General features: G+C 39.1%; 2 protein-coding genes and 1 long non-coding RNA gene across 3 annotated transcripts; 1 reads left to right on the plus strand and 2 right to left on the minus strand.

Moving 5' to 3' along the window:
- The first annotated feature begins 214 nt into the window (after positions 1-214).
- nsrp1 (nuclear speckle splicing regulatory protein 1) lies at positions 215-4384 on the plus strand. Its single transcript, XM_051401657.1, has 7 exons — positions 215-256; positions 1107-1197; positions 1413-1469; positions 1565-1693; positions 1910-2117; positions 2248-2350; positions 2462-4384. The coding sequence occupies exons 1-7, from the start codon at positions 237-239 to the stop codon at positions 3282-3284; spliced, it is 1431 nt and encodes a 476-aa protein (XP_051257617.1). The 5' UTR covers positions 215-236; the 3' UTR covers positions 3285-4384.
- An 87-nt stretch (positions 4385-4471) lies between these two features.
- Positions 4472-10472, minus strand: LOC127364263 (calpain-1 catalytic subunit-like). Its single transcript, XM_051401656.1, has 22 exons — positions 10383-10472; positions 10033-10291; positions 9794-9881; positions 9570-9685; positions 9330-9463; positions 8979-9171; positions 8828-8902; positions 8619-8704; positions 8433-8504; positions 7919-8076; positions 7626-7783; positions 7339-7350; positions 7004-7206; positions 6531-6636; positions 6389-6448; positions 6234-6291; positions 6039-6094; positions 5828-5896; positions 5623-5701; positions 5395-5508; positions 5189-5241; positions 4472-4657 (listed from the first exon to the last, which is right to left on the minus strand). Exons 2-22 carry the CDS (start codon positions 10264-10266, stop codon positions 4631-4633), a joined length of 2151 nt encoding a protein of 716 aa, XP_051257616.1. The 5' UTR covers positions 10267-10291; positions 10383-10472; the 3' UTR covers positions 4472-4630.
- Positions 10473-18645: 8173 nt separating this feature from the next.
- LOC127364604 (uncharacterized) lies at positions 18646-21758 on the minus strand. The gene is made up of 2 exons (XR_007885041.1): positions 21680-21758; positions 18646-19569 (listed from the first exon to the last, which is right to left on the minus strand). It is a non-coding gene; the product is annotated as an uncharacterized LOC127364604 (long non-coding RNA).
- Positions 21759-22035: the final 277 nt, after the last annotated feature.

Consider the following 22035-nt stretch of genomic DNA (forward strand, 5'->3'; position numbering starts at 1 on the left):
CACATAACCACCATGGAGGTCCACACATTCGCCACAGGCTAATAACCCACATATAAATCAACAGAAGCAAATATAACCTCCAAAATTATAAACACCGCTCATGTGTACGGCAGCTTTAATAACATATATATTTACATTTTAAATTAAATGTAACCTAGTAGAAGTTTAATTGAATGAGTTTACTTTTAAAACATTGTGTCGAATCGGTGGCGCTCCTTCACAGTCAGCAGAACAAGATGGCGGTCCCTACGAAACAGTAAGTTGCAAACATGCTAACGCGTTTATTATCGTGTGTGTGATTGACCTCAAACGATACCCGTGTAACCTGTTCGGGGTTATAGTTATAGTGATGATGAAGGACTTCATTTACTGTAGCAGCCGTGGTGTTACAGCTCAGGGGGTATTTGGTAAAACGGCGGTTGCCCCTGTTGCTAGTTAACGATATGCTAACCTCGCTTACACATCAGCTAGGGCCCGTTTTGTTTATTAAAATGGTTCAAATGTTCAGATTTATCATATTTAATCAATAGTTTATTCATCTTTCGACATACAGACCGTCAGGGAGTCTGTGGAACTTTTAAAGCTTTTTAAAGGCTGCAGTTAATGTGGTAGATTTCGCACAGGTTTTTATTGTGTTTTTTTTCTTTTTTTTTGGTGCACGACTTACTGCACAGTAGAAGGTGTGTTTAACCTTATATTTGCATAAAGTCACCTGTCTTAATATCATTTTATTCCATCTTTTAAATAGGGCTTGTCATTGGAAAATGGAAACCTGACATGCAGTATTTGAAATATATATATATATATATATATATATATATATATAGTGCTGTGATATGAACTTTCAAAATAATCTATTAATAGCAGCATAGCAAGACAAATCTTTAGTCCTCACTTTCCACACACTCACTGTAAAAACACTCCACTTTAAGGTCATTTGCCTCTCATTCAAATTGCTGCTTTATTTGTAGTATCAGAGACGCCTTTGCATTTGTCCCAGCAGAGACTTTTCTTGATGAATTACGACATGTGAAGGTTGTACATGTGACATACATGTACAGATAAGTTTTGCAGGACGGCGTTTAAGAAGTCCTGTTTGTCCACAGGTATGGGCTCATCCTGCCGCAAAAGAAAGGAGCAGCAAAGACGGCAATGCTGCAGAAACCCTCAGTATTCGGGGATGACTCAGATGATGAGGTGGGTAAACTTTTAGATTTGTTATAAGCAGGGCTATATATTTTTTGTTTTGTCACTCACCAATCACTGGATATGATTCAGGTATTTTTACAGAAATTAAACAGATTTCTGGAAAGTAAATGATTTTAAAAAGCCATATCCAAGTATCATAAGTAACATTTAACAGACTTAAGTCCAAATATACTGATTATGTTTTGTTATGTTTTGTTTCTCAGACCTCAGTTGGGGAAAGTCTGCAGAGAGAAGCTGTCAAAAAGAAAATGATGAAGCAGGTGAGAGACTTTAGTTTATTTAATGCTATAAACACAGTCATTCCACTGTAACTTACATTTCTCTGGTATTTGTCTTTCTCTCTCTTTGTTTAAAGACACGTTTGGAGATGCATAAGGCCCTGGAACAGGACAGCACAGTATATGACTATGATGCAGTGTACGACGACATTCAAAACCAGAGACTTGAGAGCAACAAAAAGATCCTGCGAGGCGCTGACAAAAGGGTAATCATGCTCATATCGAACACTTGTATAGTTACATTTGTCAACGTTGGGATTTCAGAGTGATCTAATGGCTAGAAAGACTGTCCACTTGGCCCCTGTCGGCCAGCAGGCACTGTGCCTGTGCTATGGTGCTGCTGTTTCACTGATGTTGAGCGCTTGAACTTCCTCATGAATATTAACTTAATAAAGGTTTTTGTCCCTGTCTCTTTATTTCAGCCGAAGTATATCCACCAGTTAATGAGAGCAGTCGAGGACCGCAAGAAAGAACAAGAACGAAGGGAAGAGAGGAAGATCCAGAAGGAAAGAGAGGCGGAGGGAGAGCAGTTTGCCGATAAAGAGGCTTACGTTACTTCCGCCTACAAGCAAAAACTGCTGGAGCAGAAGGAGGAGCAGGAGAGAGAGAAGAGAGAGGCAGAGATGGAAGGTTAGTCTGATACTTTACAACTATTTTTAGGCTGCATGCAGATACGATTTTGATGCAGAAGTGATACAGCGAGACCACTTAATGCGACACAATGTAAATGATTTGTTTGAATTATTTTTGTTTTGTGTAGCTGCTTTGGATGTGAAGAAACAAAAAGACCTGAGCGGCTTCTACCGCCACCTGCTGAATCAGACTGTAGGAGAGGAGGCGATACCCGATCGCTCAGCAAACAAGTCAGTCCTAGCTCCGCATTACTTGCTCATCCATGAACACAACAAGCACACACATATTTTTAGAAACTATTCTGAGCCTTTAATTGTGTCTCTCTGTTCCTCCTTCCACAGTACTCAAACCTCAAAGGTTTCAAAAGACACAGAGAGGACTTCACCTGTGCCCTCATCTACATCCCACGACAATATCCAGAGTTCATGCAGTGACATTGAGGAGGGGCAAGAGCAGAAGTCTGGGTTTAGCAAGCCTGCAACAGTCTCTGCACACTCAAAACGCCAATACAGACAGAGGTCACCGTCATCAGGGAGTGGAGAGGAGAAGGTGAAAGAGAGGGAGAGAGACAGACATAAGAAGAGCCACAGAGATCAAGACAGAGACAGAGACAGTAGAAGAGATAGAGACAGAGATAGAGACCGAAACAGGGGAAGGGAGAGGGATGACAGATACGGAGGAAGAAGAGACGACAGGGATAGAAGGAAAGACAGGGACAGAGACCGAGACAGAGGCAGGGAAGATGACAGAAGCAGAGGCAAGGGGGATACAGAGAGGGAAGACAGGCACGGAAAGAGGGAGAGGAGCCCCAAAGAAAGAGAGAGGGATAAGAATGGGGAAAGAGAGAAGAGGAGGAATCCAGATGAAGACAAGCGGAAGGACAAAGATTGGGAAGAAGAGAAGGAGAGGAGGAAGGAACCTGAAAATGAGAAGGCAGTGAAGGAAGAGAAAGATCCGGATAAGAAAGAAGCAGTGAAAGAACAAAGTAAGGAAGGAGATGGACAGGGACAGGAAGGTGAGGAGAAAGAGGAAAGGGAGGAGAAGGCGAACAAGTTTGCGAAGCGCAGCACAGATCAGACTGTGTGTTCTGCGAGAGACCGGTACATGGCCAGACAGATAGCACGCTCGGGCTCTAAGACCTATATAGAGAAGGAGGAGGACTGAGGAAACACCCTTGAATTACACACAGCCTTTATCTCAATTTAGAGGATAAGGCTATTATTATTATTATTATTATTTTATTTTATTTTGTCAACAAATCCCATAAAACACCAAAACCGACAATGAGTTAGTTACTTCCTGTCAGTACGGTCTTTGACTTCCCTACCATTGGATCCTTATGAAGAAATCTTGACAACTTTACAGCATTAGAACAGTGTATGTGTTCTCTATGTGACTCTGTGTATCTGATTAAAAGTAAACTACAGTACCCATGTTTTTTGTAATGAAGGAACATGTCTACTAGGGTAATGGTGAGGCATATTAATGTATTTTTAATAATTTTGGACAAAACAGGTCTGGGGGGGGGGGTCTTTAAAAGGTCTAAAATCCAACTCATCTGACTTTTAGGCCTTAACACTTCTTAAACATGATTGACATGATGATGACAAAATTGATTAGATTGATAAAGTTAATGTTACTTGTATAAAGTTGCATTTTTGGGGAAAGTATTTCATGCTGTAACAAAATCCTTCATATACTTCATACAGTTTTTCCCCAGTATGGATCTAAAATAGGTCTTAAATTACATAGAAGCCCTGCAACAGTAGAGGCATTTGGTATAGAAGAGTATGTCGGGCTTCTGACTACTTATCAGTCGGATCGATTCCTTGTTGGTTTTCATCTTTTTCGTGGGATTTGTTGACAATAACAAAAAAAATATTGTAAATTGCAAACCTTATCCTGTAACCAGTGACTCCGTCGTACGCTGCAGTGGACAGATTCAGACAGCAGAGTGTACTCATGGTCTTCCGTGACAAGACAAAGACCTGGACAATATTGTTTTGGGGAATTGAATATGTGGATCTTTGATTTAACATTGTGAAATAAGAACACTGACTTGTAAATATGAGTTTTGAACCTCTTGAAACATCACATAAAGGAATGCGTGTATATATGAAATGCTATCTTATTGCTTCATTTGGAGGATGAATGAATGGAATGAGGTGTGAGACACTGATGTTGTGTTTGATCACTTTTGTTGAGGTTTTATATCTTTCTGATGTAGTCAGGGATGAGTTAATAAAATAATTTCTGGTCCACAATCTTTTTCTGTTGCTTCCTGTTTGTTCTGCAGTCATTTGGTGTTTTGTGGTAAAATGTGTTCAAGAATCAAGATTTCCAGCTCATAATTCAGAAGGTAACAACGTTTATTTCACAAGGATCGTTTGATCACAGAAACGTGTTACTGGTTTACAGGTTTTGCACAGGAAGGACATGAATTTCGAATCGAGCAGTGTTTGCAGGAATCTTCTGTCGTATGTGTCCTGCGCTCCTGTGTTGGTTTTGCTCTAGTTGTACAAGGAGCTGCTGGACCACTGAAACAAAACATTTTGTAGAATTGTTAGGATTTTAAATGCTTTTAATGACTTATTCAATGGTGAAATGTAACCAAATGCATTTACTCAACCTTACTTAAAAGTAATGAACTTACAACACTACATTTCAGAGGGAAATATTGTACTTTTTACTTAACTACATTTCTTTGACAGCTTTAGCTATTAGTTCACTGGTTAGAAATATATGCTGTGCTTAGAACACGATGCATTGTTAAAACTATAACATTAAAACGCAATTTTTACTGAATGCATCATTAAGAATAATCCAGTAATATACAGTATAATAGTAAAGCACTCGCAATGCGATTCTGCATTATGATTACTTTTACTTTTGCTCTTTTACATCCATTTGAATAATAATACTTTTTTCAATGCAGGACTATTATTATTATTATATTGCAGCATTGCTACTTTTACTTCAATATTTTTGCCACATGTTTAAGCATTTTGTAAGTTGGATGTCTTGAGATACAAAAGAATACATCTGGCATTAAGTGGAAATAGACTTACTTCCTCCCAGGTCATGTGGATCACTCCATCTGTTGACTTGTCCTTGAAAATACCTGCAAAGAAAAATCACTTTTTGTAATGCAACATAACCGTTCTAAAAAGGAGAAATACTCTATAAACTATGATTCTGATACCAAGCTTATAATTTCTCAAAATTGGATTGTAGGTTTAAAAGTGATCCGATTGGCTGTTGCCATGTCACTCACTTGATGTCTTTTCCAGGCGTAACAGGAGAACGATGAAGCTGTCCATGGTGGTGGATGAGAAGCCAGAATAGCGGAACATCATCAGCCTCACCATGCCGTCGTTCACGTCCATTCCTGGTACAGACACAAGTACTCCAGTTACAATTGTGAATATGAATAATGTTCCTATGTCTTGTATTGGTATAAGCTTATCATTAACTTTTAGTTTAAATTAATGCAATGTTTTACCTGCAGCCTCAATTGCCCTCTTGAGCTCATAGTCGGACAGGGATCCATTCTGATTCAAATCTGTGCGATGGAAGAGTTTCTGCAAAGAAGATTAAACTACATTTAAAACATGTGTCTGTTTTTTTATTATTAACTGAACATCAGAGACAGTGTCTTGGCAAAAAAAACCCTGAAAATTCAATGAATTAGTTGTAATATGTCTTACCTTGTATTCATTCATCTTCTCCCAGAGAGTTGAGAACTCAGAGAAGGACATCGTCATTCTTCGGTCGGTCTTTGCATGTTAAGGAAAAACAACTTCAGATCTGATCAGAATGTTATGATTTCATTTTGACTCTTTGCCACAGTAACATAGGGTGATTTGTGAAGTAAAACAAGCTTAAACATTTTTCACAACAATTTTTCTTTTTGGATACATCCACCAAGGCCATCATGCTACTGCAGTTGTCCAGAGCAAAGCCGTAACGGGTTCCTGTGAATGGTACACACAGAGGACAAAGTAACATGACTGGTTGTAAAACTGTATAACGATTTGTGAGTTGTGATTATTAACAAATGAATTATTGTTTTGAATTAATTTTGAAATGATATAATGATATCAATCAACTCACCATGAGGGAAGTTTTCATTCAGGAGCTTCTGGAGCTGTCTGGCGTTCAGCTCACCATTCTGCCAACGGACACAGAAACAATAAAAACTCTCTTTGATCCATTGATATCAGAAAAAGGAAAAACTGAGACAGGTAAACGCAAAAAAAATAACACACCTGATCAGCATAGCGGTTGAGCAAGGCACGCATGGGGTCCTTTTCCTTTTCAGTTGGTACCTAAAGTTGACATGTGAATGTTAAAGTATTTGCTCTCTCTAACTTACAGCTAAAGTAGGCACTACATTATTTTATTTCATACCTCGGGAAGAACTAAGTTGTCCTTTTCATCTTTATGGTCATGGTCATGGTCATGATCATGATCATGATCATGATCGTCATCATCATCATCATGTCCATCATGGGGGCTGGATACAGTGGAGAATGTGTTAGAAATCTGCCTCCTACACCCACAGTCACTTATTATTTGCTGTGTCATTTCAGAATATCAGATATCAGCCCCAGTTTTTACATGAATCCATTTGTGTTGGCTGAAAAATCAAACACAGTGGAATCAGCATAAAAAATAACCACCATATGTACATTTGTAGAATGGAAACCCTGCTTGCTAAAAACATGACCTCAGTATCCTAAAAGAAAGCTTTGACTCTGAAATTGTGAAAACCATAGCTTTAAATGGTAATCAGGTCAGAAGTTCAAAATTGCAATCCCTGTTTTGGGAAGGGGGTCTCCATTGGGACGTGTAGTATATGTCAACTATCAGTAAGTCCTTACGTGATCTTAGCCTCAGACTTGGAGTAGACAGTGAGAACGAATTCTGCACTCATGTTGGGCTTCATGGTGGAGGGGACGATCACATACTCTCCTGGCTCCATACTGTGATTCTCAATCAGATCCCTCTCATAGGTGTATTTCTGTGCATCCTTCACAGGTCTGTTTGTTCTAAAGAAGTCGGCGGGCAGGCGTCCTCGTGGAGACTGTAAAGAGTATGAATCTTATTTAATGTAAATGAAATTGCTTCCTGAGCACTGAATTAAATTGTTCAGGTTATTTTAATGTGGAATTTGCATTGTGTGCACAGGTATGAAGAGTGTGATATTTGCTCTTACCCCTGGTGGAACCTGTTGGATGTGAAATGGAGAGAAAAATGTCATTATACAGTTTTCAAGTCAGTCTTGTCACAGAAATAGCCAAACAGTGACCGTTAATTTCGTAACAGAGCTCAGGTGTCCTCCCAGTTAAATAAGCTGTAATTAGTTTTTTTGTTGTATGTAATTCTTTTGGTTTACATAAAACTTTTTTTTTCTTACGTGCGCCATAATTTTCATACTTGCTGAAATGCATTTTGCATTATTCAATCATTGTTTAATATTTAATGAAAATTCATGGTGCAAACCTTGAAGATGGTGAGTCCAATCGGGTATGATCTTATCGATTTGCGGTTCTGCTGCAGAGGTTTCTGCATCAGAGAGAGCAAGATGTTTTTGTCTTCCTGCTCCTTCTCGTCTATTATTGTCACCTGGATGCGATACTGAGGATTTGTGGCAAAGGAGGCTACAGGTGATGGGAAACAGTAGAAAAGCAGATGACACTTCAGATGGCAGTTCAGTGCACACATAACAGGAAAAAGACAACAAACATCTTCCCTTTGCAGTTATAGTTAAAGCCAAAAGAATGAATTGGGCTTACATTCGTTAACGTTGCCACCTGCAGATCTCCCGGCTACCCAGCTGCCATCGTAAATCATGCATTTCCACTGGCAGGTGAGGTCTCCGTCAAGGAAGTTAGGGTTCTCACAGCAGATGGACAACATCACAAAGTAGTGACAGAAGTCCTCCAACTCCATCCTGACAGCAAGAGACAAAATGTCAACCACTGGGACAGACCCTGCAGTCCATATACTAACTTAAGAAGACAAACAACTATATGGCTTTTAGTTCTACTGTTTGTTCAAACTTCATCTATGAAGAATAAAATGTTTGCTCTTGTCCATTCATTTTCAGACCTCACTGTTTATAGGTATCCAGTTTAGTTTTTGACCACTAGTAGGACTATGGGCAATGTTTTTTATGACAAGGAAGCGCATGTGGTAATTAACACACCAGGAAAAATAGCAGTGAGCAAATTGCAGGCTAGGTAAAGAGGATGTATGCGTTTGTTTACAACAAAACTTCCCACGGTACTGTTATTGTAGCTAAATTACCAGAACTCTCCATCGTCACGGACAGAACACTTCTCGCGATCTTCTGGCCTCACTTTCTGCCACAAATCCGACCTGAGCACAGGAGGAAAATATATTATAGACATAAAAATAAACAGTTCTTAATTGTAGTACTAATTGTAGTAGTGTGGGTTTTATTGCTATAACATGTATGATTAATTTCAGTACTTGTCGCTCCACTTTCCGTTCCACTCTGTTTGGCCCCAAGGGTTCATGACGCGCACCAGCTTCACTTTGGAGCCGTAATACTCAACCTAAAGATAAAATTATGAATTGAAACATGAGCAAATACCAAAATACTGCTGGCAAAATGTTGCCAGCATTGAAACTCCTACAGCTCTTGTTTTAATTCTTCTCCTCAGTTGCCATATATTTACCTCAGTGACTGCTGTGACAGAATAGGCATGTGCGTCCACCAATCCAGTGTGAGCTACAGTGTTCACCAGCTTACCCTGAAACAGACAAAACAGTTAAATCACCCCAATGAGTTTGATTTTTTTTTTCTTCTTCTAAGAAATTGGTTCTTACCCCTTTCTGGCCAGTCCCACAGCAAATCATTGAGTTGCACCCGGTGGCATTGCTCAGTGACTGCCACAGCTCTGTATCATGGTTTGCAGTGTGGACCTCCCTGAGTTGGTAAGTCATGTGGACGCCTCCACTGAAATCCTTGCAGGCCTCTGATGGCAGCCCAGCGTTCATGTCTGCGTATGAACCACACACTCTGAGGCAGACAGAAGAAAAGATGAAAATGCTGCCAGAAACCCTTCCTCTATGGTGAGTTTAGCTTATCTAGTATTTGTGTCTTAATGTCTTGATTCTGGTGCTTGTGCCACCTATTGAAGTGTTTTCTATAAGGGTGTGAGTAAGTCGGTTTCGTACTTGGCATATGCTTTCTCCAGCAGAGGAACCCAGAACTCGTTTCCCCCCTTGGCGTGCACAGACAGCAAACGGTTGTCCAGTGTTGGCAGGTGGTCGTCAATGACAACATCAACCCACTTGCCAAACCTCCAGAACTGACACAGAGAAGATGAGAAGGAATTACAAGTTAGTTGAAGACCAGAATGTATTGTGAAAGCATTGTTTTACCTCATTTATATATGATTATTAATATTTCTTTACCCTGAAGTGAAATATCCCTGCATAGTTGTTGAAGGACTGGTCCATGGGCACAACCTGCACCATCAGGCTTTTATGGAAAGTCAGTGCAGAGATTGCTGCCAGAAACCAGCAGTTACCTGGTAAATAAGTAAAGAAAATATTTTTCTCACATAGTTCAAACTTCTACCTAAGCAAGGTATTCATCTTTTTTTGCCTTTAGCTATAAGCCAGAGATTCTTTCTTACCCACACCGCCTTGACCAAAGTCAAACCGTGAGGCTCCACTTGTGCAGAAAGCAGGCTCGCTGTCAATGTTTTGGAGTTTCAAGATTTCCTGAACAATACAACAATCAACAAAATAAAATCAGAAGTAGACAAGGCATGTAAAAACATTGCTAACATCACAATGTAAAAATGTATATTCCCATTATCTTTTATCATTAGATTGACATGAGGGAGAAGAGATATATTCTGAAGTATTTTACTGCTGGTCGAAGCCATTTGACTTTGTCTTCACGCCAGCTGCTCAGATCAGGCAGGTCACCCAGAGAGCGGTTGTCAGGTGGGAAGGTGTTGTCCACAAACTGTCTCCTTCTGCGGAGGTAGCTCTCTTTCAGCTGGGTGTAGTCCTGGTTGTTATACCTGGCAGGGTTGGAGGGGCTCCCCTCGCTGCCATCTTGGTAACGCAAGTTGATGATAGAGGTGCAAGTTCCAGGCATGTTGACAAGAGGCTTCAGACAGACTCTGAGATACAAGAAGAAAGACAGAATAAGACCATTCTGAATCTAATTTGAAATGCAAAAGCTATGTTTCAGAGATGGATGGTTATAATTACCTGCAAGACGGCCGCAAACAACAACTGCTTCCTTAGAAGAGAAGGGACTTGGAAGTGTCCACTCTGCTCTTTGCAGCAAACTGGCCAAACTTATATACACAGTCTTACATAAGCCTGGAGTCAGACCCACCCCCTAACTCCCTACAATTACAGGGGGCTGAGAGGTTTATGACTAACAAAACTAGTTTTTTTTGGTTTAGATCATTAACTCCACTCAAGTGTCACCTGACCTTTTCATCTGCTATCTCAAAAACTGCTGACATACAAAGAAACTGTCACATTTTCTCCTCTTTTCATGTGAACAATTGAGGAGTAGACTCATATTTGGGTGCTGAACTGTGTGACAATGAAGAAACTAGAGAAACATTCAGATAAAAGTGAAAATTTTAAAAATCTTATTATTTTTTTAAAAGTTGTTATTCAACCAAGGTATTTCTTGAAAAATGTGACTTAACAAGATGGGGGGGTGGGGGGGTGGTAAAGGCTACTCTTTGATTTAAGGATTAGTGAGACTTGCCCCTGGTAAAATACATTTCTGTCACTAACATAACATTCTTCAAAAAATTCAAAAAACAACAAGTCGCTCCAGGTATAGGTTTGAGAAGCATTGGTAAAATAATTTATATGAAAGTAAGAAAAATAAAATGTTTACCGGTCAGTTCACCCCAATCCTGGCTTCTCTCTATTGGCTTCCTGTTGGCTTTAGCATGTCTGGGTCTGGCCCCGAAGCTACATAGCAGAAATGCTGATAACTTGATCTGTCTAATGAGGATGATATCAAGCCTGTTGGAAAATGAATGCACTAAACCACTTATCACAAGGGTGTGCTCTAATGTGCCATCTAACTCTAAAGCTGGCACATACAGCATGATCATAAAAACAAACAAACATGTGAGTTAGATGCAAGAACTGATCGGTATCGGCTATATTGAGCTTTATTGATCCGATGCGATCTTTTGTTTTCCGTCAGCTGTCACACAGCTGTTTTCCTGCACGGAGCAGCCATCCCCAACTCCCTCGCTGTCTCTTTCCTCCACTCTGCACTGTGTGAGAGAGAGCAAAATGAAACAGCTTCAATTCAGGCATTTTGTTTATTAATGCAATGCAGAGCTATTTAATTGTCAAGCATATGCTGTGCGTTGATTTTTACTTACTTTAATGTACTTGAAGTGTGCAATATCTGTTGGAGCCATGTTTAACTGTGGGTGGCCACAAGTCTATTAAAGGTGCAGTCTAATTGGTACAGGTGTGGCGCACAGGGTCCGCTGTTGTTTTGTTTATTGTAAAGGTTTTGTTTGTTTCAATTTAAGAAACAAATGGATTGGTATATCCAACTTTCAGTTTAGACTTTGGGAAGTTTTATTTGTATTTTTACATCCCTAGTAGTTGCAAGTTGGTTTGAAGTATGGTTGGAATGAAACACGGATGGATAACATCAACAACAGCTGCCATTATTGATTTATTTATTTATTATTAGGGACCTCGCAAGCCACCGCTGGAGGTCCCTATTGTTTTTGCTATGTTTCTTCTTACTTATTATTATTTTTAGCACTTTTGATTGCGTTTTTGCCCCCCTGAACATATACGAAAAGTCAATTTTATTTGGCAAAGTTGTCAGGCCTGGTGAAAAATTTTATATTCTATGCGTCGCTTTTGGGTTGGCCAGTAGGTGGCGCTACTATCATAAAAAAATGCGTTTAGGCTAATAACTTCTGCATCTCCCCATATAGGCCCCGCCCACTTCCACTTATAATTTTTTTTCGTTAGAGCGCGAAATGTCTTTAAAGTACTTTTTCGTGTTCCTCCTACACGCTTTGTCCGATTCGCACAAAATTTTTCACCTAGCACCTGCGGACCGCCCTGGCAAAAAAAGTAATTTGAACATTTTTGAAATTTCAAACAATAAGCACGCTATAAAATTAGCACTTCCTGTGGATTTTTCAACAGGAAGTAAGCGCTGCGTGGCGATTTTGAGCTGCGTTATGTGAAATGACCGTGCCAGTGACGACTTGTCGAATTCAGCGGATTTGCCATGAAATGCCACTCATAACTTCAGTGTGCAATGTCCAATCTCCAGTGAACTTCATATATTCTGTAACAGTCTCGCCCTGAACACGTCCTCATAACTTCAGCGTACGTGGTCCAATCTCAATGAAACTTCACGTGTGTTACAACAGTCCCGCCCTGAACTTGTCTACATGACAATATTAAGACATAGTGATAGGGCCACCTTCCGGCAACAGGTGGTAAGCGCTGCGTGGCGATTTTTTTTATCTGCGTGGAGTGATGAGGTCGGAGCCTAGACGCCAAAATCTAAATATGCCATACTGCTGTAATAAACATTCCAAACGTGAGTTCGCTGACTGAACTGGCATTCTGACATCAAATCTACACATAATATATATATATAATGTAATAATTACACATGGAGATACAAAACACATGAGAGTAGCCCACAAACCATGAAACATAAAAAACACCCTGCGCATAAGATTAGATTTTCAGATTCTATATATTTCATTTATAATTAATTGCAGTATTACAAATTGTAATGATTTTTCAAAATGTTGTTGTTCTCCAGTAACAATGCTCAAACTCCTCACTCAGCTTTATTGATATATCATACATTTGCTTTGATTCAGATCTGGAAAAAGAGAAAACCCTTTAACAGGGTAAAAATTGAAGCTACCTAAATTCTGCCAGAACTACTGTAGTCCTGGACGAATGATCTCCTGTCTCTCCACACTGCTCAGGCCTGTTGACAAGCAGTTATCAAATATCAGCAGGGTCGAGTTCCAACTGGAGCCACTGAGAATGACTTTGGCAGGATTAAATAGATTTCATCAGAAGAAAACAAAGTCATGTACAATCCTGAAAGGAGTTATAAGGAATTAAATTTTAAGAATGTTCCAACAGCATCATTTTCTTAGTAAGCTGAGCTGTTATTGATGAGACAACTGAGGCACTAAAACAAACAAAGATCGGAAAGGTGGACAGGGAGGTCTGTCACACAGCACAAAGGTAGATGAACAGGGTGTAGATGAGAGGAAACAACAGCTCAGATACAGAGTTGGACTGTGGTGAACACAATGCTGACACATTCATTTGCACTGTTAACCTGTAACAAACTGTCTATATAGAGTTGCCCTTTGAGGAGATGGAGAGTCCCAAAATGGAGGAAGCTATTGTAGCTTATTAGCTGCGTATCACCATCCAGTTTTATTGAAGCTCCTCTGTCAGAGTATAAAATGTTTATTGTCTGAGACATCTGAAGCATTCCACTGTACACAATATGGCTGAGACAGTTACATGACATTACTACTCTAGTTCTTCTATGGGGGATAACTAACCTGCCTTGTTTTGTGCGCACACTAGACTGACTGTCTCTGACTTTTTAGGCAAGCAGTCATCATGGCAGTGCTTTTCATGTTTATCCTATGGACTTTATGGGTCTATCATGCCCAGAGCTTCCAACCTAATGCAGAGGGATTCAAGATTTAAACACGTAGATTGCTAGGCACAAGCCACAGGAACAGGACAGAAATTACTCCACTAAGTCAAGTAGACGAAGGAAAAGAGGAGGAGTCCATCTCAGACTAAACGGTCTGACATTGCGGCGTATTTCGCTTTCCTTAATGATTCTTTCAAACGTTCAGTCGCACAGGAACAAGACCGACAAGCTGCAGGCAAACACAATCCATCCACACAAATACAGAGAGGCCTGCATCATGGCTTTTAGTGAGACATCATGTCTTCAGACACGGACTCAGATCTCACAATCAGCAGCTTCGGGGGCACCCATCAGACTAGACAGCAACCCAGAGGCCTCAGGGAAATCTGTCTCTGTCCCCAGTAGTGTACATATACCCAAAAGCGAACGCCCAAAATGCCACACCATCTATAGAGTGACTCAAAAACTCCAGTCCCTTTCCCATAGTGCTCTGTGCTTGTTAATGGGAGATTTTAATAACTCCAAATTGAACAAATCCATGAATCTATATAGGGTGGGCGCTATCAATTTTTATAGCAAAATATGTAGAATTCAAAAGCTCTGTGCTAAAATGTCCAGATTTGGATCTGAATCAATCAAGAACACTAGTAAAATAGGTTTGGGGGTTTAGTTACTGTAATACTTACCTTGTGTATATCCATGTTAATGTAATAATGATGTGATTTAAGTTATACTTGAGTACTGATGTTTGTGTATTTTTTAGTTTTACACTGGTCTTATAAGTAAAGCATCTTAACATCACTTAGTGGTCCTGTATGGATGTGCTGACCTTGCTGCATAAATGGAAGGGAAAATTCTGTGAGGCCATATTTTGATGAACAGATTGTTTTGTATGTAAAATCAAAGTATAACAACTACAGCTGCAAAATAAATGTAGAGAGTAAAAGTATGAAGTACACTAAAAGGAACAGAGCCTTCTGGATATTGTTATTTCCATCTGTGAGTACTAGAGGCAAAGTTACAGGAGTCAAACTATGAGACAATTTCTGAGTTTGATTTTGGTATGTTTTGGTTTCACAGATGGTGCACGATGAAGTCTAAGACAGTGGTTCCCAAACCTTTTCATTAAAGGACCACCTCTTTTCTATTATTGAATAAACTAAAAACCCCTGATTAGGTGACCTATTTTATAGATATTATATCCAATGCATAACAATAACTGATAAACTGGATGTGTGTTTAGTGTGAAGGAACTGTGAATATTGTGGTTATTGCTTGTGTTCAGGTGCCATATCCTGTGAGATGTCTTTATATCTTAAATAATAAAACCTTAAAAAACAACGTAATTGTTCCAATAAATCTTTCACTGACAAGAGGAGTCTTCACTCTTCACCGGTAAATAATGTGAAAACTCAGTTATGCCTGTTCTCAAGAAATTAATTTTGGCAGTGATATAGAATGACTTATATCTGGTACACAGGGGGCAGACCCTTACTTTGATTCAGATAGAGTGTAAAAACATTGTAATCCAGATATCTAAGACCTTCTAGTGTCAAAATCTGCTTTATTTGAATGACTTTGGATGTTGGAGAACTTTTGCAGTCAAAAAGTCACACTAATGTACCAGTTTTAAAGACGGGTTGCAGCAGCAGATTTAATCGGAAACAAATCAACTCATTTCAATGAAAATGGTACAATTAGTGTTTTTGCTAAGAGAGGTTGCATTGAGTTCAACTGTGGTGACATCTCTGCCCATCTTCTTTTCTTTTTCCTCGATGGCATTTTGACTGTTTTTTTGTGGAGACCTTATGTGGTTGGCTCCTTTCCACGCAACCACTGCTTCTCGTCTTAGATCTAACCAGCCATGAGCACCTGGAACTTTTACAGTCACTAGACTGTTGGTGACCTATTACTTGCCTGTAAGTGTGGTTTTGGCAGGTTTCACAGATTTCTTACGAAGAAGGTAGAGGCATGTCTGGTAAAAAAAACAACCCTTTTTTGGAAGAAGGTGGAGGTGCGACAAAATGTGAACGTATATTGGCTGGTTTCTTCAAGCCCGAGGTGAACTAAAGCATCTGCACAATGACAACCTCACTTCAACTGCTGCTCTTGTGGAGCAACATCACATCCTGCTGCTTTGCTCTGTATCATAATCAGAATCATGTTCATTGTCAAGTTGGTTTTCATTGTCAAGTTGGTTTTCATATACAAGACGATGCATTTTCCAGCTAATCCAAGAGCATTTTAAAATTGTTTATTTAGCTTAAGATGTAGGAGAATTTTAAAGGAACACTTCATCCTGCAGTTTATCAGTCACCCTTTTCCTGTCAATCTCAAGCTGTCTTGTCAAATGAAGGTAAAACCCCTAATCCTTCTCTTAACAATCCTATAGTGTGTTGTTTGGCACTAGATCAGACTTTTTGCTTTCAATCAATAATAGGTTGAATAATTTTGCAGATTGGACACCACTTAAGAAAGTGGAGGAATTGAAATATGTGGGTCTCTGGCCTGATAGTCAACTTCGTTTTAATCCAAATATTAAATACAAACAATTGCTGCCTGAGAATGTGATATTGCTCCATTAACTGTTTCACCCTACAGGTCAGGGAAATAATTATTTCACAGTTTCTGAATTATGCAGATGTTGTCCCAGAATACCAAAGAAACAAATCTTGTTCCACTTAATGTAGTTTTTAATAGTCTCTGAGGTGTCCTTACAGAACCTATCACTGTCTTATGTGTGAGTAGTTAAATTGGTTAAGACGAAAATCCTTAAGACATTTTCACTGGTTGCAATATTTATTATTAGGGCCCGAGCACTGACCGTGCGAAGGCCCTATTGTAATGGAAGGAATTATTATTTTCCTGCCTCTTCGACTGCATATTTGGTGGCCGCAACATGCTCGTAAAGTCAGGGAAATTTGGACAAAATTCAAATGTGACAAAAAATTCACATATGCAACTGTACCCGTGCACGAGCGCCGCCAAATGGCTAAGCCACGCCCCCCAGAATCAGCCCCCAAGACCCGTAAGGCCCACATGTATGAAAATTGGTAGGCATGTGTAACTCCTCCTAGGGAATTGATCGTATCAACTTCAGATTTGGAGAAAGCCATCTAAAGGTATTCCCGATTAAAAGTTGTGCTATTTATTACATTCTGTAATGAATGTGGCATACATGATCTGATCTCAATGAAACTTCACGTTTCATAAGAGTCCCGCTCTGAACACGTCTGTGATAATATACAGTAATAAAGAGAGCACCACCTAGTGGCAACAGGAAGTAAGCGCTGCGTGGCGATTTTGATCTGATTTACGTGAAAGTTTCATGTTGCGGTCCACACGTGTTACGACGGCACGTGACGCGGCTGCAGCACACCCCAAGTTGCTTGGAGTGCGAGGGCCCGTTCATTGCTGCTTGCAGCTTTAATTTATTTTTATGTTTCGTTTTCACACCTCGTTTTCACACCTTTCCTTTGTTGCATATGTTTTGTACTAAAATAAGTCTGATACAAAAATGTGAACTCATCTGTTTGAAATCTACAATGAAAAGCATGCTTTAAAATGATAGTTCAAGACCAAGCCCTGAAATAGCCTGCTGTATAAAACTATTGTCAAATACTAGTTTGAATTATATTTTAAGGAGATCTTAAAATCTACAGATCACTTGTTGCTTTCGTTCTTGCACCCATACATCTATATTTCTTGCTACGCTACTGACACACTATTGATTGGGAAGAGGCAATTCACCAGATACAGAGCAGAGTGTGAAGATATAAGTATATGTCACTGTAAACATGCACACCTGCTGCAGGAACAATGTGTGCGCTGTCGGAACATCCTCCTAACACATGACAGTAATTCTCTCAGCACAGTCTTTATTGTCAGATTTCTTTTTGCTTGTACTTTCAGGTTTACAGTTGCCCTTGGGACAAAATGACTCCAGACGAGACAGCCGTCTCAAGAAAAATGGTTCATAATTTGCATATAGCGCTGCAGTGCAATATGCAAATTATCACAAGGAATTGTTGTCTAAAGTAGTCAACAAAGGACGTACAGAGAATTAGGTTTCAGTGCAAATCAGTCTGTATTACTGCATAATGTGTATTGGTTGAATCTCCCTCCAGTCTTGTGTATGTGTAGTAGTGAAAATAAAAATGTATTGATAAAGCTTAAAATGCCAGCATGTTTTTAAAAGCTTAAATCTACAAGGAAAATAGTGGGTGGTACTGTTTCAGTTCCCAAGTGCTGTAAAACAAGCATATTTATGGCAGTAGTGAAGTGGTCTTTGAGATAATGATCATGTTTGTGATGAGACATGTCATAACATGGAAGAATAAGATCTCAGTTTATCCTCTTTTTGTATGCTTTTAATGTTAGAAATAACAAGCATACTGATGCAACAAAAGCTTCTTTTTTCTCCCATCCTGACAGGTCAGCACATGTCAGCGTAAACCTTCTAACATACTTTGGTGAGAGTTATGGGTGGAAAGTAAGTCTGCCCTCTGGACAAATTCTTGCTAAATAAGATGCCAGCACGCCATGTCCTCTCACATAACTGAGGTTTTACAATCATTGTATAATGCAGAATGAGCAGAAGAAATTAAAGACTTAAAAAAAGAGGGCTTTACTATAAATGCTGAAATACTAAATAAAATATTGTGAAGCAAAGTCAGAGACTACTGAAGAGCAAAGAAATATGATTGATTATTATTTTTAAAGCATGCTTTTCATTGTAGACTTCAAACTGATGATTTCATAATTCAACCTAATTACATTGTAATTTGCAGCAATAAGAAGTGTAGACAAAAGTTCATATACCAGGTAAGTTTATTTATGGGGGCTTTACTCCCTCTGTGTGGAGTTATGCCAATTCTTAAATCACTGACTATATAATCAATTAAGCTTTTAATAGCAGACAGCAGGAACATGGAAGGGATACTATCTGGGACTGCAGGTGTTTTAAAGGAATATGAATAAACTGATTGCATACTTGCACATTTTGGCAAAGAAAACATGTCATAAGAAGTTACAAAATATCATAAAAGGAAATAAAGCACAAGTTTATTAAAGACAATACCAGCTCCAATAACGTATATAATTACTGTATGTGCTTACTGCTATTCATTCTGTAAATCGACCTTCCATGCATTGAAGGTACATTACAGGGACAAATAATTTGTTTGTACAAACCTGATGCAAGGACATGAATTTGTGCATGTAAGCAATAAATAAATAACAACATGGATATGTTTACTTTCTCACCTGCAGGTAATAAATCACTTTCTCGTCTGTGCTACATTCAGACTGGTTCAAACTGGTGAAGCTTATAATGATAAATGCGGAGATATGTAAAAAAAAATATATATATATACTTGTTTGTCATAAATAACATGTCACTTTAAGTATAGGTTTTAGAAGCAAGAGTAATAGCATTCATGTGAAAGTAAGAAAAAACAACACAAAAAACAACACATAAAAACAAATATATAAAAAAATATATAAAAGAAAATAGTCAATACAAACTCTCTTTGGGACATAATGCTGTTTACCTATAGATACAAATGTTACCCCCTCCTATGACATTAAGTGTTTTAAACATAAGTTTTGAAACAACAAAATCAAATATAAGCAAAACATTAGCACCTTCATAAATAAGTAGTAGATTGTCATCGGTTTGTGATGTTGAGATTTGCTTCGTTCTATGAAATGATTTTTGTTTACCTCTGATGGTACCTAAAAAGAGTTAAGAATGAAAGATGAGGATATCAGATTAGATCATTTGCAATTCACATAATATCAGTAATACACAACAGAAACAGGGCAGAATGACCATGTGACCATATCTTTATTCGCAGATCACGAATGGACGAGCAAACATAAACACTGACACTGTAGATGGTCAATGCCATGAGGTTTCACTTAATGTTCTAAAGTCCAGTAAGCAGATGCCCATGTCTACGTAATACACAAAAAAGTCCTCAATCCTCATCCTGGAACGGTGCTAAATAGGACTTTCATTGATAAATCATAGAAATATGCAACCATCCATTAAAAAATACTTGAATAGCTGAATGAATATTGTTTATTGGATTTGTTTTATTGATTACTTTACCAGAATTCTCCCTCATTGCTCATTTTCAGACACTGATCATGGTCCTTATTGATCCCACAATTCAGACTTGCAACACAAGTCAGCTCTGTTTATTTAAACAACAAAATGCTTTTAAGGAGTGTTGACAATGGTCCTGTGCTTATAATTACACTATGCATCCAAAAGTATGTTGACACGCCTTCTAATTATTGGGTTCTTCTGCCTCAGCCACGCCCATCGCTAAAAGGTGCGAGTGTACAACCACGATCCTCCCTGACAAACACATATTTTAGGCCATTCAGACTGTAAGCCTTAGTGCTCAAATCTGATCGATCAGATATGATTCTTTTTCATCTGGCTGTTCACATTATCTTTTAGATGCGGCCCATATCAGACTCCAGTGTGAGTTGACGGTCCTTAGATGACCTGCATGAAAGATGTTGATCTAAACTCACATAAAAGCCACTGATATGACTGCTCACACTGGGTTTTAAATATTTTTATTAAAAGTGGCCCCAAATCAGAATTGAAAGGATCAGATTGCATGTTATCTGTGCTGTTCAAGCTGAGTCACATATGAGCAAAGAAAATCTGATTTGGGCCACTTGTGCCTGCAGTGTGAACGTAGCCTTAGACAATAGTGTGCTTGCATCTTTGTGGCAGCACTTTAGGGATGGCCTCTTTCAACATGCACAAACATGTCCAAAAAAACTGATTTTCTGAGTTTGGTGAGGAAGAACTTCACTGGGCAGCACTGAGCCCTCTATGATGGTCTTATCGCCCAACATCAGTGTCCGTCCTCATTAAAGATCTTGTGGAAGAATAGCAAATCCCAGCAGCCAGGCTCAAAAATCATGTGGAAAACCTTCTCAGAAGAGAGGAGGCTGTTAAAGTCATTAATGACTATGGTTTTGATATGTTAACAATCACATATGGGTGTAATACTTGTGTCCATATACTTTTGTAAATACAGTGTACATGCAGTGATGAGATTCCGTATGTTACAGCTCCACTGCTCTTTACTTGTCGCTACAGTCTCCATTAAACTCTTTCTCACGCCACACATTCTTACATTTGTATCAGATCTACCTTCGCTCATTCTGTTAAATAAATCACAAGTAATGGTATGAGGCTACACTAACACATGTGGCTACAGCAGCAGTGTTTGTTATTAGGATGAAATCATTGTTGATTTTGTTTTTTTTTTAAATGGAATTTGGCAAGCAGTGGTCATTAATGAATCTAGTGCGCAGGCGTCACATGCTAACTGGACGGACAAGACCTGCTGCATTAAGTTCAAACCTGCTTTACTCCTCTCACAGCAAAAACAACATGACATCTCACCACACCAAATTCCTTCCTTTGTTCTGAAACAGATGCATCTTGAATTGATGACTGTTCATGAAATCCCACATCTGAAACTTCACTGCTAGATGCCACTAAATCCTACACACCGGTCCTTTAAGTCCTGTCCACAACAAATGATGTGTCAGGGTTAAGGTCCTTTAAAGGGTGAGAGACATCTGAATAACCTCACACAATTTGCTGACTTTTTCTAAAATACTGCAAATATTCCCACATGGACAGATTGACCTCACTGCGCTGCTCTGATGTGAACTCCTTTATTTGTCCCAGACAGTTGAGGTTTGCTGGGTTTCATCCTTAAATTTCCTCCCCTCATTGAGCAGTTTCCTTGAGCTGCTAATAGTCTTGACCTTTACATTTTACGGGGGTTAGAAGGGCTTCCTTCACCTTCGTCCTCATAGAGGGAGTGAATCATCTTCACACAGGTGGATGTCATGTTGGAGAGCAGTGCCAGAGGTGTCTGAAATCAGATTAAACAACAACTGGTCAACAGCTTTGAGACAAAACTGAACTTAACAATTGACAGCAGTCATCAAACATCATGCAAAAGACAAAATAATAACAGGAAAATATGGAACTTGCCTGTAAAGTTATAGAGTCTGGCAAACGTTTTCAAAGTATGAACACAGTGTGACAGGACGAGGACATGTGAAAGTAATTTATACTCATCAACGAAATACCAGATATGCGTCAGCATCAGCGTCAGACCTTGTACCGTTCAATTGAGGTGAAGCCACCGCCCC

The sequence above is a fragment of the Dicentrarchus labrax genome, unplaced genomic scaffold (assembly GCF_905237075.1).
Source record: "Dicentrarchus labrax unplaced genomic scaffold, dlabrax2021, whole genome shotgun sequence".
Lineage (NCBI taxonomy): Eukaryota > Metazoa > Chordata > Actinopteri > Moronidae > Dicentrarchus > Dicentrarchus labrax.